Consider the following 19,071-nt stretch of genomic DNA (forward strand, 5'->3'; position numbering starts at 1 on the left):
TCGTCCAGGTATCGGGAGGTCGTACACAATCCCGATATACCGCCTCATGATCGAACAGTATGCCCGGGAAGGGGTAAGCTGCTATTCTAATATTCATGACATCTTACTTTCTATATCTTACTCACACGTTATGGCTCTAACTCGTTACAATGTTATTAATCATGCAGTTTATATGGATGCCATACCGTAGGCCGGAAATTACAAATGTGGTACCCTCGTTCGCATACGTTGATTCCCACATATGGTGCACTAACGCACCAATTATCAATTCCAACATGGTCGAGTGGTATCACGGAGATCGGGTGCTACGACAGTTTGGCTGCATCCAACCTATCCCGGATCGGCATGAATAAAAGAGGAAAACAGATGTTGGATTGGGGAATTAAGCACCGAAAATTTGTGGCGCTGTGGAACGATCGATTGCGTCAAAGACCTCAGATGGTTAAGTCTACCGACCCGCAACTATCATTAGAGTATATACAATGGTACTATAGTTGCGGGAAGTCATATACTTGGAGGCCAGTCAACTGCAGTCCCCCTGCACGTGAAGCAAACTGGGGGATCGGACGCAGCGAGCCGGATGGATTCGTATCTTGTGGCATATTATTCTCCGCAACCACCAGAGCCAAATCCCGAATAATCACAGTCACATGTGGATTCAGATGGCTATCATTCGGATTTGGCGGGCGGTGACTATTTTTCTAGCTTCTCAGGGGGCAAATACGCCTACAAGTGTAATATTCAGGTCGATACCGATCCTACATCGGGATCACTGTCACTATTGACCTCTTCATCCCAATGATCGCCATCACCTTCTTCTTCACCACCAACCATATCAACATCGGGTGTAATATTCAGGTCGATACCGATTTCACCCATAGTCGATTCACTATCAACATATGATATTGGAGCCACCATCCACGGTTCTTGAGATCCGTGTTCTTCATCAGATGCATTGACATCTTCATTTTGCTCCATACCGACTAACTCAGCAAATTAGTGAATCGGTGCATTCTTGTCACTCCCATTCCCACAGTAGAGATTGACCATTGTCTCCACGTCTTCGTCGTCTACAAGTTCCATTTTGACGAATTTGACCGGATTTGTCGAAACTGGAAACTTGTAGAAAATTTTTGATGTCCTTCTCCCACAACGTCTAAGAATTTTTGCATTAATCCTTGCCTTCATTTCATCGAACGAGACATTTCTATTAAATCTTATTGCTATTTGTTGCCGACATTCAAATACACATCCAACACTTGTTGTCAAGATGACTCCATCGAAATAAACGCATACAAAAAACTTAGCATCCATCTTCAATATTTAATCTGTCAAAAAATAAATAAAATCTCATAAAAAATCTCAAACGGTAAATAAATTACTTAAAAAAATTAATGTTTCAATATGCAATTTTGTACATGAAAACCGTTTAACCACTAATCCTAATAACTAACACAATAATAATATTAATAATTTTATACTCAAAATAATACTAACTAAAATTATTAATTAGGGTTTTACTAAAAATAATAACTAACTATAATAATAATACTAGTTTTTTACTAACTAGTTTATTTTGGTAAATAAAAATAATAACTAACCATAATAATAATACTAGTTTTTTACTAACAATAATACTAAGTAACATCTTAATACCTTAATAACATCTTAATACTAACAATAATAATAATAATAATAATAATAATAATAATAATAATAATACTATCAATTTGAGTTTTATTAATCTTAATAACTAAACTAAAACAAAAAACAATACAAATTATACAAAACAATAACAACAAGATAATCAATTATTTTTTAAAAAATACCTTCTTTTTCTCTTCTCTTTCTCCCTTTTTCTCTTTTTTTTTCCGCAGCACCTCTTCTTCCTCTTATTTTTCTTCTTATTTTTCTCCCTTCAGCTGGACAGAGCTCGTGTTTATAACACGAGTAGTCCCGCCAATCAGTATGGCACCATTGGTGCCGCCAACCAGTATGGCACCATCGGTGCCGCCAATCAGTTAGGCACCTTTGGTGCTGCCAATCAAAAACCCTCCACCAAGGTCTTGTCAAATCGGCGCAACTTTTTTTTTTCTGTTTTTTGTTTTGGTATATTTTAGTAAATAAAAAAATTTATAATATTTTGGATGTTTTTATTTTTTTATAACAATTTAGTAAAAAACCCATTTTCCCTACATTTCTATTTACCAAATTAGATGACATGGAAAAAATATCAAATTTATTTATTTATTTATTTAAGAGGTGCCACTTGATACATTGGCAGTATCAATTAAAAAATATTTTTTTCTTTCAACTTTTTTTCTTGTCAAACTTTTTTCTAAAGTTCATTAATACCGCTAATGTGTCAAGCAGCACCTAAAGTTATTGTAACAAATATTCTATTTTCGTAATTAATTTGTTCTCACCTATTTTTATATTTAATTTTCTTTAATATTTTATTCATAAAAAAAAAAAACCAAATGGGGGCTGCTGATAGGTTTTGGTTTCGGCCACTGGGGCCAACTCCTTTACCAAAGTATTGATTTTAATTATCATTTTTTAAAATTTTATTTTAAAATAATTTAGTAATTATCTTTTATTGATTGTTTAAAATTTTGGACTAACATGCTGTTTTTAGAAGACTTATGGATGGTATTGATAAAATAAAATAAAAGCACGGAAAAAGGTGTAGTTATTTAAGTAGAGAAGTCAGGAGTGGAGCCCAGAGGTGATTGGGTACTTACGTGGAAATCTAAATCTAAATCTAAATTTCTAATCTAATCCAACTGCACACACACTGACAGACAGATGTCACGTGGATGCTAGGATCTCTTTCTCACTTTTTAGAAACACATTTTCTTAATTGGTAAATTATACATAAAGTTACTTAACTATTAGTAAATTCATTTTTTTATTACTTAATTTAATAAAATTATAAAATAGTCACTAAATTATTAGTCTTCATTTAAATTATTGAGCTGTTAAAATCGTTATTATATAACCTTATCTGTTAACACTGCTTACACCAATCGAACTTGACCAATTTATAACTATGCTTTTAATTTTTAAATTCTATTTGCAATGTACTAAATATTCACCCATTTTATAAAATACACACTCAATTTCAATTTTCCTTATCATTTTAATTTATAATGATTTATTTTTATATATTTTGATTGAAAATATTTTTTTCAATTGTGCCATATATATATACTATTTTAGATATGGCTAACACCAACAATAATGCATATTGTTGGTGGACATCTTTTCTTTAATTTAATATATATACATATATCCCTCTTTATACATAAATTGTTGAATTATTAGTAGTAGTACATCATATTGAGAAAGTTATGGAGGATTATATTTTAATTATGAATATTTAAAAGGATGAAATTAATATTTTATTATTTTGAGGATTAAAGTATAATTTTATTATTGTATATAATTTCAAACTTTTTTAAGAGGTGATTAAAATTCTTGTGAAATATCCGTTTGACAATGACTCAAACTATATTATCTCATCTCTACTCATAATATTATATAATTTTTTTTACCATTTTATGTATTAATATTTGATATTCTATGAAATTTTATTCCGATAAAAAAATATTAAATGTCTATTTTTTTAATACTTGTTTTTACTTATTTATTTAATACATTCTAAAGTCTAAATTTGTGAAATCTGAAATTTTACCAATAATATATGATTTATCAAATCTTTTTGTATACATATAAGCTAAAAGATTTTTAGGACTTATATATATATATATATTTGTTTGACGATAGCCACATATATCTTTAGCTAAAAGAAAATGAAAAGAAATTGTGTAAATAAATAATAGGAGAATAATAAAAATGTGAAATTGGTGAGTTTACCTATCATTGTCCATTTGAAGTGAAATACAAAGTTCAAAAAATAAAAATCCAATACAATAAAAGGGTAAATATAGTGTATTTTTTTATTTCATAAATAATTTTAAAAATTTATCATGTACTTTTTTAATATTTTGTTATATTTTTATAGGACACTTGTCATCGTTTGGTCTTGTTTGTGGAGTCTAAAGATTCTATTGACAATGTACTAAAATATTTTCCCACAATGGAACTAACTATTATTTTTTAAATTAAAGTATTCAAGGAATTGTCATTTTCAATACTTTTGTGCAAAGTTCGAATTTGAATTCTCTTTCTTAAATATAATATATTTTATCATTACATTCAATTTAATATTCTTAATTCTTTAAAAATAACCAATTGAGTTTTAACTTGAGTGGCATAGGCATTGTTGTCAATGTAAGAGGATGTGAGTTGGGAAGGGGCTATGGGTAGTTCTAGGCATTGTGTCAAAAGAGCAGATATTTTAAGAATAAAATAAACAAGGTTAAATTATGCTATTAGTCCCTATACTTCACAAAATTTATAGATTTAGTCCTTATACTTTATTTTGATCAATTTTAGTTATTGTACTCTTTGAAATTTGAAATTTTAATCTTGACCCAAACAATACTAGTTAAATCTATTTGGTTAATTTCAATTACTAGTTTTGTTCTATGCGTACAGTTGTAGATTTAGTTCATATTCTCTAATTGCATCATTCTAAGTCTCTATATTTTTTCAAAAATTGAAATTTCAGTGTTGACGCAATAAACCGTCGTTAATCATTAATTGAATTTTAGGAAATAATATGTGAAAATAACAAACTGATATGGTGTTGCACTTTTAATAATATGTTCGCGCATCATCTTTGTAAACAACAAAACTAAATTTAATGAATTTAACAATTATCATTTGGTAAGGACTGAAATTTTAAAAATTGAAAAGTATAAGGACTAAAAATACCAAATTAAAGTACATAAACTAAATCCACAAGTTTTGTAAAGTACAGGGACTAATAGCAGAATTTAACCAATAAATGAAATGCTTATTTTACAGGAGGCTTAGGTCTCCCTCACTCTTAAACTGTATAAATACCTCGAAACCAATCCTCTCCGTTTTACCCACCCCTTTCTCTCGCTCCTCAAAAATATAGAAAAAAATTCGATATTTTTCTTAATCAGGTAATTTAACTCAATGTTCCTCATTAAATTACTATTTAAGCTTTTCTTTTTCTTTTTGCATTAGCTGATGTGAGAATTAGTAGTCTTTGCTTAATTCAATATTAAATTGATTTTTGTTTTTTTTTTCCGGGTATTTTTAATTCTTCCCAAAGGTGTTAGATTTAGTTTTTACGTGTGCTTTTTCATTGGTGATTTTGAAGGAGTAGATAGATTTTAGCTTCAGATTATTGGATTATTATGTTATAATTGGGAGCTAATACCAGTTCATATCTTGGTAATTTTCACTTGAATGCTGCTGAGTATTACTCTATTTTGTTGTATGAGAGGTTTGATTCACGTGGCTTACCAAAAAGTCGGTGCTTGTTTCTCGATGTTTGTGATTGACTGGAAGTACTTGGACATATGCTTTTGTTGTGTTAGTTTGCAGCAATCAGTTCAGTTGAGTGTGATCGGTAATGTGGAAAAATGGAGAAAGAAAGGAACTTTACTGGACTAGTTTCCACCATGATTCTACTTCTTAATGAATATTCTGTGATGGGATCGCAATGTGCATGAATCTTTTTTCTTTTTAAGTTGGTTGAAGTTGAATTGTAATCGTAAAATCGAAAAAAAAGGGACAACTTTTATGGGATTTGGTAATAAGCAGAGAACTTTGCTTTCCTGTGAAGTGAAGGGGATTGCTGCATCTATGAATGTTTTCTTTCTTCTTGGAAGGGAAGAGAAAATTTACTAAGACATGAATCAATCAAGCGGGTGTCCATTCAGGATTTAACTTCTATCTTATTTTTATGATCTCATTTATTTGTTTTCTTAACTTGTAAGTTTTATGTATAGGTCTTAGCATATGGGTTCTAACTCAGTTGAGGATATGATAGAAGCCTCATCTGGGGTCCACTTTTCTGGATTCCATATGGATGGTTTGGAGTCAAAAAATATTGAGAAGCCTACAACCTCACCGGGTGCTGAAAATGTGCATAAACAACCTTTTATTATTGGTAAGTTTGAACAAGAGTAGGGTTGTTAACCTGTTACTTGCATCGTGTTTTGGATGAAATAATGATCAAAATTAGTTAGTGAAAAAGTTTGGATAAGAATGCTGACTTGACGGCAATCCAGGCTCTTTTTCCTTTTTCCTTGAAGAAGAGTTGCCATAATATAATATTTTACCACATAATGGATCTTTTCGGTTCACTGTGCTTGAGGCACAAGCGTTGTTTGTATAATGTACTTTTCTACAATTTTGTTTGAATTATAGTTAAGAAACTACGTTCAGGCACTGAACTAAATACTTATTTGGTACTAGTTCTGTTATTAAATTGGTTTCTTTCAACTATATTATGAATTCTTTTGTCTTTCTGATTTTCACTTTTATCTAACTTTGGCTATTATTTTGTGGGCCAGGAGTTGCTGGGGGAGCAGCATCTGGTAAGACTACAGTCTGCGATATGATTATTCAGCAACTTCATGATCAGCGTGTAGTATTAGTTAATCAGGTAATCAGTCTTCTCTTAGTTTCAAGTCTGGATTTTATTAAGGGTTATTTAGAGAAAAGAATCTTAAAAGTAAACTTGTAACTAACATGAATGTTCAAAGCTGAATAGTTAAAGCTCTAGAAAATGTATGAAATTTGAAATGCAGTCTTCCCCTCTCTCCTGTTTTGAAATTCATTTTCCACTGAAGTTCACTTTAAACTTGGGTTTATGAATGTTTACTCAGTCCATTGGTTCTTTGATTAACCTAGCTATGAGGGTGAGAATGGATCATTGGCTTCGTTCCATTATTGTTTTTTCCTGTCTTAAATTGGTTATGCATTAATCGATCATGAATTTGTTGGTCATTATTCATAAAAAGGAAAGGAAGAGAGGGTAGGCATTTGTCATTTGAACATCATTTGCAGAAGGAAATTGTTCAACATTTTGATCTGACCACTTCTGTAGCTTTCTTTTTCTGCACTGCTAAAAACAATTAGTCTCCTCTCTCCTGTTGGTTAGAGTTTTAATCTGAAAAATGTGCCAGGATTCCTTTTATCACAATCTCACTGAAGAGGAACTTGCTAGGGTTCATGAATACAACTTTGACCATCCTGGTGAGAATATTTCTATAACAGAGATCCAAAATATTAAAAAAACCCATGACATGCTGGATCGTTGTGCTTATTATTTGACAAAAACTCATACTCTCTCTCTTTCATCACTACTTAATTGTTCAACAAGTGTTTTCTATGAACTGTCTTGGTAACAAGGGCACTATCTGAATTTAGTTTTTCTTATTCTGAACTTTTAGGCATTTGATATTTTGCACATCTGGTAAATTTTGAAGTATTTAATATTTTCTGAGAGCATTTGAGTACTATTAACGGGCAAATGTCAAAAGGCATGTTTTCACTAATTGATCTTTAGGAGATGTGAATGTTTTATGTGAAAGACGTTTGGTTCCACCATATGTTTTCTTTGAATTTTAATGATACAGTACTGTTCCTTTCTGCAGATGCATTTGACACAGAGAAATTATTAGATTCTATAGAAAACTTGAGGCATGACCGAGCAGTAGATATTCCAAACTATGATTTCAAGAGTTATAAAAGTAATGCTTTTCCTGCAAGAAGGGTAAGGTCTCACAATGTTCAAATGTATGTTAATATGACATGGACCCATGTTATTATATCTTTGATACAGGCACTTTTTGGTTCAAGGGTTCCCTAAATCATTTTCAATGCAGTACACCGAGTCCAATTATTAAAACATCTTTCGCCTTCTTAATCACCTAGAATTCAATTATAATTGTATATATGTACAATGTCCTAGCTGTTAATGTCTTCTTACAATTCCTTATAACCGGTAGACATGTCTTTCCACAACCCTTTTGATTGCTTTTTTTTTTCTTTTCACAAAGGAACTGTAGTAATAAATTTCAACTGATATTTGTTATTTTCTTGACTTTTAGAAACTCATTGTGATAAAGTTTCTGCAGGTTAATCCTTCAGATGTTATAATTTTGGAAGGGATACTCATTTTTCATGACCCTCGTGTGCGAGAGTTGATGAACATGAAGATATTTGTTGATACAGGTTAAAAGTTAAACGTTTATTTCAGTTCTTTGGCTGATCCTATTTATTTGCATGCTGCTTATAGCTGGCATGAAACTTTACTGTTACCTAAATTCTGTTGTAGATGATGAACTGATGAAACGGTGCTATTATAATGTTGATTCTGTTATGGTAATTTGTTTTCTAACTCCCCAATATTGCTATTCCTTTTAAAGATCTGTAGCTGCCTATTGCTAGGGACATTTTAGATTGGTTGTACTGCATTTTGTCAATATGCATCATTAGATTACCAAACTGTTTTGGTTGCGTGCTATTCTTAATACGGATGCAATAATAGTTACTACTAAGAAAAGGAAATCAGTGATGACTTATTTATTATTTATTGCTGAAAGCTTCAAGTGAATAACTTGCATATATTGGAGAATGTATCCTTCATGTTGCTTCATTGGTGTTACTAAGTTGGGCTGTCACTTCACATTGTAAAATTTTCAGTGCAGATGCTGATGTACGTCTGGCTAGAAGAATAAGGCGTGATACTGTTGACAAAGGAAGAGATATCGGTGCAGTCCTTGATCAGGTCTAACTTTTCTTCACCACTCACATGCTCATGATAAATTGGCTTAAGGTTTTTGAATCATGTTGTGTTCTCTCTCCCACTAGAAACAATAAACTGCAGCATCACTGCATTATGAAGCTTGGATTTGATTTGTTTCCTCAATGCAAGAAATATTTGGCTCAATAATTTATGATCTTTTATAGTCTCATTTACTAACCTTTCAGCTTTCTCTTCTTTTGGAGGTGCTTCCTTTCAGCTGATATTTATATGCAGTTAACTTTTAATGCAGTATTCAAAGTTTGTGAAGCCTGCCTTTGATGACTTTATACTTCCAACAAAGAAGTATGCAGATATTATCATTCCCCGTGGGGGAGATAATCATGTAGCAATTGATTTGATTGTGCAACATATCAGGACAAAGCTTGGACAGCATGATCTTTGTAAAATCTACCCAAATTTATATGTCATTCAATCAACTTTTCAGGTATAACACTTTTGTTTCCTTCAATTAACTAAGGGTGAACTATTTGTTCTGCATGTATTGAGCTCCAATAGCTACTTGAAAAAGATCAATGTACATTTTTTAAACGAACATGATCTTTTTATTTATGTAGATGCGGGGCATGCATACCCTCATTCGTGATTCTCTAACAACAAAACATGACTTCGTTTTTTACTCTGATCGGTTGATTCGTCTGGTGGGTATATTTTGGATTAGATGCAATATTTATCTTTTGGTTTCCTTTGCATGTTAATTAATGCAACAAAAATTCCCCCTTAGGTTTCTCAGTCATTTAAGATAATCTTTTCTAGGTTGTTGAACATGGGCTGGGACATCTGCCTTTTACAGAAAAGCAAGTGATCACTCCAACTGGTTAGTTGATGTTACTTCGTCTAGTCCGGGCATTATATGAAGTATTATCGGGGTTATCTATCACATCATTATTATGTTTTTATCACATCCTTATTACACTTTATTAAGGTTATGTCTGTCAGATATAGTTGTATAGATTTGTTATCTGACATCATCTGGTTCTAATGCTCTCTGGAATTGAGTTTTCTACTTTCTAAAAGCATTTAGCATGTATGATTGCTAATTGCTTCTTTAATGTTCTAAGTTGTCATGTTTCTTAATTTCATTTGCTTATACAGTGCTACTTAGTCATAATTATTAATATTGTTGTTATTGTGGATGCAGGGTCTGTATATACAGGTGTGGATTTCTGTAAGAGGTTATGTGGTGTTTCGGTTATTAGGAGGTACAACTCTGGTCTCAAATCTTAAGGAACTAGATCAATAATGTTGAGAATCTTTGATTTATTTGACAGCATTGAATGGCTAATCTTTAGGGATTATAGCTGATTTTTAGAGATTCTAATTAGAAATATTCTTTCCTTACATGATTCAATGCTTCATGTATATATATCTGTACATATTTCTAAGAAATACATAGTTTTGAGTGAGTTTTTCCTCAATATATTAGAGTATTCATCTCTAATTTCATCAAATAATTGCATGGTTTCCTTGATTTAAAACTTTCTTGGGGATATTTGAAGGAGGTGGGACGTTTCTAAAGAGTTAAATCATAGGGAGTAATGGTCAGAAATTAATCAATGACGACTTAAGTGGTCGAATATTTATTTCTATTGCTGATGTCATAAGAATAAACCAAAGATACTTTCGGTATGCCATGGACATGTGAACTTAAAATTAATACGACTTAGCTTACCATGGTTAAGTAGGTGTGAGTTGGAAGATATTTCAGATAGCTCTAGACCAATAGGGAAGGTGGTTGAGTGACTGCAATTGCTTTTCGAATAAAATTTGAATTTGTCATGGTTGTTAACTTATTGATACTATTACCACACTATCCATGCACACTATTTTAAACCATTAGCTACCGATCTCTTGAAACTAAACTAATACTAGTGGTGAGAGTATGGAGAATGCGTTGCGAGCATGCTGCAAAGGTATCAAGATTGGCAAAATTCTTATTCACAGGGAAGGTGACAATGGTCAGCAGGTTTGTAAACACAACTACTTTCCATATAAAAGTTGTGTTTTTTGCCTCCATTCTCACTTCTTCATTCATGCTTCGATGATTGAATAGCTTATTTATGAAAAACTACCGCAAGACATCTCAGAGAGGCATGTACTGCTACTGGATCCTATCCTAGGCACAGGTGCGTTTCTATTCATGGTTGATAATCATCTTCTGTTTGCTATCATTTTCAAGTATCGTTTGGTTCACATACAGATTGTGGGCTGAGCTGGGTTGGTATTTATGCACCAGATGAAAAATCTCGGGATTGTCGTCATGGTCCTGAGTCATCCCATGTGTTCTAACCTAGAACTATAATCCCATTTGGGACATTGTTAAGTTTTTCTTGCTTAATAACTTTAGCCACAGAGTCTAAGAGCTAGTAGTTTGTTTTGGACATTTTTATTCAACTCAATATCATAATCTTGTGGTTTTAAGATGTTACAAACTTTTCTACAGGCAATTCAGCTGTTCAAGCTATTTCCTTGCTTATAAAAAAGGGTGTACCAGAGTCCAACATCATATTTCTCAATCTCATATCTGTAAGCTATTGTCGGTACAAGCCGTCGTGAATGGATTAGTATCTCGCTTATAGCTTTCTTCTCTTAAGCAATTCCTGTTTAAATTTACTATCATCTTGCTGGCCAGGCACCTCAGGGTGTACATGTGGTGTGCAAAAGCTTCCCAACATTAAAGATTGTAACGTCTGAGATTGAAATTGGTTTAAATGAAGATTTCCGAGTTGTCCCTGGTATGGGTGAGTTTGGAGACCGATATTTTGGAACAGATGATGATGATAACCTGCAAGCGGTGGCCCCTATGCAATTGTCCAATCAGAGCCGTTGAAATTTCAATACCAAGATGATATACTGCCTCAACTGGAGGGTTCAACTAAGTATGTTTTAGTCATAATGAACTTGGAAACAATTTTGACTTAATCAGACCTGGAGTTCCCATAGTTGAATTGTTATTATTATCATTATTATTTTTTGCCTTTTTTTTCCCCCTAAAATCTTTGGAGTCACGCACTAGGGCTGCCATTTACAGAATCCTTATCATCAGCTGATAATACTTGAATGGTGTTATAGGGAACTAGGGGGTAGTAGCCTATTTCTTTTCTTTGATGTTATTATAGGGGACTGGGGAGTAGAGTTGCAGGCACAAGTAGTTTTATAGAATGATAATTACATGATATTTATGTGTACTTTTATAAACTCCGATAGTTGAGTTCAATATAATGAAAATCCAGACTTCTTTCAATCCGCTAATTAAGACCAAAGGCTTTCACATCAGCTATTTGCTTCTGCTGACCAACAATGTGCACAACCGTTCAACAACAATAATTACTAATATGAAAGTCGTCTAGTTTTATTCGTTATGTATAATTATTCCTAATTATTCCACAGAACTGCTTCACAAATACAAAATTTATCTCAAAGGTTGTCTTCTCTATTACGTAATATTTGTTTAGATAGAAATAACAAAGGTTAGACAATAATCAGATTACTCAATGAGTGCCACGTCCAATACCATCTTTTACTTAGAACTTCGAAGGTTAGGTTGTTGATATGATGATAATTGTTAAACCCATGAAAATCTCTCGCTCGATAATACTCCACCTCGCTTCAACTCTAGGAAGACAGCTTATTTGGAAATCGCCAAACTCCTCCTATAAACCACCTTGCCAAGGATAGAGAGGACCTCATCCAAGTAAGGGTTTTTTACAATAATATCATAAAAAAAAATAAAAAATAACTAAAATATTATAATTTTTTTTATTTATCAAAATATTATAATTTTTTTTATTATTTACCAAAATATATCAAAAAACAAAAACCAAAAAAAAACCTGCAAAAAGTTGAAAAAGCTGATCAGGCAATGCCATTGGCGGCACCAATGGTGCCAAAACCATTAGCGGCACCAATGCCATAATAGGGGGGGTCGGTGGTGGGGGGGGAAGGAGAGGGAAAGAAAGAAAGAAAGAAAGAAAGGAAGGAGAGGAAAGAAAGAAAAAGAAGGAAAGAAAAGGAAAGAAGAAGAGAAAAAAAAGGAAAGAAGAAGAAGAGGAAAGGACAAGAAAAAAGAAAGAAAAAGAGGAAAAAAAAGGAAAGGAGAAGAGAAAAAAAAAAGAAGAAGAGGGAAGGAAGGAAGGAAAAATAAAGGAAAAAAAGGAATTTTTTTTATAAATTTAATTTTTTTGTAATATTTGTGTGTTAAACATTTATGTTATGTACATTAATTGTACGTATTTTATTATTTTATTTAGCATATATATTTTATGAAATATATTTAGAATGAAAAAATTAATGGTATGTACATTGTATGTTGATTAGGGATTTTTTTTATGAAATTTACTTAGGAAGTTGGAATTAGTTATTTTAGGAAAATAGCATTAAAAGTAAAATAATAAAGAAATATGTTTAAGAAAACATAAAATACGAAAAGAAAAAACGGAAATTGTATATTCACCGAAAATAATAAAATGCGAAAAATGTACATGTAATAAATTTCAAACATAATAAATTGAAATAATGTAAAATTATAAAATTAAAAATTACGATATTTTTTAAAATAATAAAATGCGAATAAAAAAATACGAACAAATGGTCGAAGTAAGAGTGTATTAGTAATTTTTTTTAAAAATTCAGAAATAATTAATAAAAATAATTGAAACAAAATGTACCGAAATAATATAAAATAATAAAATACGAAAATAATATATTTTTGTTTAAAGTAATAAAAATCGGGAAAATAATAATACGAGCAAAGGACAGGAAAAAGGGTTTTTTTCGGGTTTTTTTACCAAAATATTACAAAAAAATAAAAAATACCAAAATATTATAAACATTTTTTTATTTACCAAAATAATAGAGGAAAAAAAAGAGGGTGATGGAGGGGAATAAAAAAGCGACACCAATGGAGAGGAATAAAAAGGCGACACCAATATGTGGCTAATTGCCTTTTAATTCCTCCTTATTTATTATTTTATTTTATTCCCCTTCAAGACACTAAATTAATAAATTTCAAACATTATGCACTGAAATAATGTAAAATTATAAAAGATTAAGTTTATGAGATTTTTTAAAATAATAAAATGCGGAGAAAAAAATACGAACAAATGGCGGAAGTAAGAGTGTATTACTAACTTTTTTAAAATTCAAAAATAATTAATACAAAATATTTCAAAGAAAATGTATTGAAATAATATAAAATAATAAAATACGAGAATAATATATTTTTATTTAAAGTAATAAAAATCGAGAAAATAATACGAGCAAAGGGCAGGGGTAAGAGTTATTTTCTTACACCAAACTAATTTCAAACATTATGCACTGAAATAATGTAAAATTATAAAATTAGAAATTATGAAATTTTTTAAAGAAATAAAATGCGGAGAAAAAAATATGAATAAATGACCGAAGTAAGATTTTTTTTACTAATTTTTTTTTCAACTTGCAGGCATCGCAATGGCTGGATTGATTAGAAACGATGAACACATATCTGATGCGGCTAATAACGAGGTATGATTTTTTATTTGTTAATCACGAGTTTTATTTATTTAAAAAGGATATACGCACTATATACAGATAAATTATGTTATCGTAATATTTTTTTGTAATTTAACACTATTAGGACTCGGTCCGAGTATTAAGGGGCCGTGGTGAGTGTTTTAAAGAAAGCTCCGAATGCACGATTGATGGCGTACTTGGAGCTAGCCGGATTTGGGTCAGTAGCATTGATCCGATCCTCCGACTTGCGCTTTGATTTATTATCCGCGCTAGTGGAGCGATGGCGCCTGGAGACCCACACTTTCCATTTTCCAATTGACGGGAGTCCCGTAACGGGAGTATCTTCATTTACGAATCTGGCTGCACTTTGTTATCAGCTCCTTGGAGACTCGCCAGGGGACGGTGAGTCATATTTTTCTGGCATAAAATTTACATGGCTGAAAGCCAAAATTGGACAATTATCAGCGACCGCCACTGAAGGTGAGTTGATGTGCGTTGCTCGAACGTACATCATGCATATGCTAGGGGCAGTACTCATGCCTGATGCAAATGGCGACAGTGTTCATTTTATGTACTTGCCCCTGCTAGCTAATTTGTCCATTGCTAGATCGTATAGCTAGGGTTCCGCTGTCCTAGCAATGCTATACCGGGAGCTTTGTTGAGCGACAAAGCCGGATGTGCGCGACATCGGCGGATGCCTCATACTGCTGCAGACTTGGGCGCTTTATCGGCTGCCGTTTTTGGCATCCGTTAGTCACCAACCGTATCTGTATCCACTGCCACTCAGGTGATAAAATATAAATTGTCATTATTTGTAGTCATAATATATTGACTAATGTTACCAACCCTAAACCCTATAATATTTTTTATAGGTGGACTGCTCGTCCAGGCATCGGGAAGTCGTATGATGTCCCAATATACCGCCTCATGATTGAACAGCATGCCCGGGAAGAGGTAACCTGCTATTCTAATGTTCATGACATCTATTCTATTTCTATATCTTACTCACATGTTATGGCTCTAACTCGTTACAATGTTATTAATCATGCAGTTTATATGGATGCCATATCGGAGACCGAAAATTACAAATGTTGTACCCTCGTCTGCATACGTTGATTCCCACATATGGTGCACTAACGCACCAATTATCAATTTCAACGTAGTCGAGTGGTATCAGAGAGACCGGGTGCTACGGCAGTTTGGATGCATCCAACTTATCTCGGAGCCGCCGTGCTAGTTGGGGGAAGTTCACGGCATGACAAAGAGAGGGAGATTTCAATTGGATTGGGGAATTCAGCACTGGAAATTTATGGCACTGTGGAACGGTAGATTGCTTCGAGTACCTCAGATGGTTATGGCTACCGACCTGCAACCATCATTAGAGTATATACAATGGTATTATGGTTGCGGGAAGCCATATTTACTTGGAGGCCAATCGACTGTAATCCCCCGGCACGTACAGCAAGTTGGGGGATCAGATGCAAGGAGCCCGGTGGATCCGGATCCGATGGCATATTATCCTCCGCAACCAGCAGAGCCCGAGTAGGAGCCCCAGCCAGATCCCGAATAGTCAGGGACAAATGTGGATTCACATGGCTATCGTCCGGATTTGGCGGTCGGACACTATTTTTCGAGCTTCGCAGAGGGTGAATACGCCTACGAGTATGAACTGTTTGGATCTTACCCGCCGCAGTACGGTATACCCGGCCCGTCCGACCCGTATCCGCAGCACCATGGGACTCATTCCGGTTCAAGTTCGTCGGCCGCGAACGAGCCACAGGATTTTTCCTCTATGTACGCCACACCCCCACCTGTACCAGATGATGATGTTTGTCGTCGTTTAGGACGTGATCGTCGACCTCTGCGTAGGTATACCCCTAGGACAACACCATCGAACCATCAATTTTAGGGGTTTAATGCACTTTTTGTATAAATTTAATATTTCTAATTTAATTTTTTCTTACTTTTGAATTTTTTTTGTATAAATAGAAATTATTTTATTTATTCTTGGCATTAAAGCTGAATCCAATTATGAATGCCTCAATTTTTGATATAATTTTAAGCGTTCCAAATGCGCACATGGTATTTTATAACTTAATTTGAATACAATTTAGATACTATTTAAACGTAAGCATAAGTCGAATAATAAAAATTATTTCAAATCAATTATACTTTTTATAACAATATGCATAAAAGTTTTACAGCATTGGGTCAATTCCGACCCAATCTGGACGACTGTCCAACATGAAAGTTTCTGTTAGGGTATTTATTTCGACTATGACCAATTAACCTGCATATTCCACAACGCTTTCCGTCTGATTTCTCCCTAATATCCATCTCATTACGGAGTCTGCTTGACTGCGAACGACCCATTGGATTTCTCCGTAGCCCTCTGTCTGGGAGAAGCTCGAAAGTCATCGGCGGTACCTCCCACGTAGATAGGTCAGGCAGGACGGGGAACTCATTCTCCCAGACACGCAATGTGCGCTCCAGCGTGTACACATCATTGACATATTGTTCAGCATCAAGGTTGACTTTAGCACACGCTGCCACGACATGCGCACAGGGATAATGAAGTGTTTCGAACCTCCTGCACTCGCACCGTCTATTCCGGAGATCAACTCCGTATGACCTAGTTGGTATACCAGGTCGATGATTGATGGTCTCAGTAACTCGAAATGTTTCCAATCGTCGTGAATATATTTCCACGTTCATTGACCTCGCCAACCGACAGTTTACGACCATTGCATCCTTGACATGTTCGACAAACACATGTCCCGCCTGAATCTGGTCGACTTGCTACTGACCCATTCTTGGCATCAAAGTAGCCAGTCTGTAGAAAGTGGCAGAAAATACCGATGCAATCGGAAGATGACGTGTTTTCAACAAGAGCATTGATCCCCTCCACTAAGTTTGTGGTCATTTGGCCATAATGAAGCCCTCGTCAAAACTTTGAGCCCATTGCCACGGCTCCATTGTGTCCAACCATTGTTAGAAAGATATGTTTGTCTGCCCCTCCATGTCACTCTCAAGTCAGATCATTCTTTTCCGGAAAATATGTGGCTCTAACTTGTACGCTGCATACGTATTAAGGAAAAATAAGTTCTAGTAAGTCGATAACATCAAACAATACAACTTATATTGAAAATATAAGGTTATCATTTACCCATTGCCACGACTTGTCTTTTCCAGTCTGCATTCTTATAATCTTTATGAAAGTTAGCGCAATGTGACGAATGCAGTAAACGGATCTCCACGGCAAACCAGAACGCCTAATAGCTGCAATTAAACCCTTCCCTCTATCGGAGATGATGCAAATGTTATCGTTCCTAATAACATACCTCCGCAGATTTGTGAGGAAGAATTCCCAAGACTCCATGTTCTCTTTTTCTACGATAGAAAATGATATTGGGAGTACATTTCTGTTACCGTCTTGAGCAACTGCAACAAGTAGGATCTGTGTATATTTTCCATATAGCCAGGTCCCATCCACCTGCACAAGTGGCTTGCAGTGGGGAAATGCCCGCACACATGGATCGAACGTCCAGAACATCCGATGGAAAATCCTCTTTGCCGGCTGTAACTGGTCATCCGGGCCGTAATATGACATTGTTTGCAACTCAAACACACACCTCGGTACGTACTCCCACATAGCAGCTATCCAACCTTGAAACTCGTTATACGACGAATCGTAATCCCCATACAGTTGCTCCATCGCCATCTGTTTAGGTATCCATGCCTTCCGATATGAGACTCGATACTGGAATCATGCTTGCATTTCGATAATCAGTACCGAAACTTTAATGGTCGGCATGTCCTTCACCATTGGCATGATACACGTACAAATAGTTTTCGAATCAAGTTTTCCATGATCTTCTGTCATACGTGTTGATGTGCATGTATAAGGACCAACAAATTTTCGTATCTCCCACATCTGAGAACTTCTAATGAATACAACTCGTACCCGCCAATTGCAGCCTTCCGCTGCCTTCCAACACTTCCCAACATATATTATCGGGTAGACACGAAGACTTTATAATCCACCGATATATTCATGTTGTACCGTTTAATGGCATATACGCACTCTTCTTTACAGCTAAATCTCTGGCATATGAATAACTCCTCATCATCAGATGTTACGGCCAGCCCGCGAGGATGAACTATTTCAGGGTACTCCGAGAACTCAGCTATATACGCTGCGTCGGGGTCTATGAGCGACATGTGTGGCCCAGGATTATTGTGTATCAAAATACGCCGTATCTGTTCCCCGACCGAAGAAGCGTTAATGCCTTCATCATCAATATCACCAGGTACATCGTCTACATCGGGATCACCGTCACTATCGACCTCTTCATCCCAATGATCGCCACCACCTTCTTCTTCGCCAGCACCTTCTTCTTCACCACCAACCATATCAACATCGGGTGTAATATTCAGGTCGATACCGATCCCACCCATAGTTGATTCACTATCAACATATGATATTGGAGCCACCATCCACTGTTCTTCAGCCCCGTCTTCTTCATCAGATGCATTAACATCTTCATTTTTCTCAATACCGACTAACTCAGCAAATAAGTGAATCGGTGCATTCTTCTCACTCCCATTCCCACAGTAGAGATCGACCATTGTCTCCACGTCTTCGTCGTTTACAAGTTCCATTTCGACGAATTTGACCGGATTTGTCGAAACTGGAAACTTGTAGAAAATTTTTGATATCCTTCTCCCACGACGTCTAAGAATTTTTGCATTAATCCTTGCCTTCACTTCATCAAACGATACATTTCTATTAAATCTCATTGCTATTTGTTGCCGACATTCAAATACACATCTAACACTTGTTGTCAAGATGACTCCAT

At 34.5% G+C, this 19,071-nt stretch overlaps 1 protein-coding gene across 1 annotated transcript; it reads left to right on the forward strand.

The window, feature by feature from the left end:
• Positions 1 to 4,966: 4,966 nt before the first annotated feature.
• LOC121213850 (uridine kinase-like protein 3) lies at positions 4,967 to 11,963 on the forward strand. The gene is made up of 15 exons (XM_041087067.1): positions 4,967 to 5,060; positions 5,895 to 6,055; positions 6,462 to 6,553; positions 7,077 to 7,146; positions 7,548 to 7,666; positions 8,031 to 8,127; positions 8,604 to 8,683; positions 8,952 to 9,146; positions 9,277 to 9,360; positions 9,476 to 9,536; positions 9,861 to 9,921; positions 10,592 to 10,685; positions 10,773 to 10,845; positions 11,163 to 11,245; positions 11,352 to 11,963. Exons 2-15 carry the CDS (start codon positions 5,905 to 5,907, stop codon positions 11,547 to 11,549), a joined length of 1,458 nt encoding a protein of 485 aa, XP_040943001.1. The 5' UTR covers positions 4,967 to 5,060; positions 5,895 to 5,904; the 3' UTR covers positions 11,550 to 11,963.
• Positions 11,964 to 19,071: the final 7,108 nt, after the last annotated feature.

The sequence above is a fragment of the Gossypium hirsutum genome, chromosome D01 (assembly GCF_007990345.1).
Source record: "Gossypium hirsutum isolate 1008001.06 chromosome D01, Gossypium_hirsutum_v2.1, whole genome shotgun sequence".
NCBI lineage: Eukaryota > Viridiplantae > Streptophyta > Magnoliopsida > Malvales > Malvaceae > Gossypium > Gossypium hirsutum.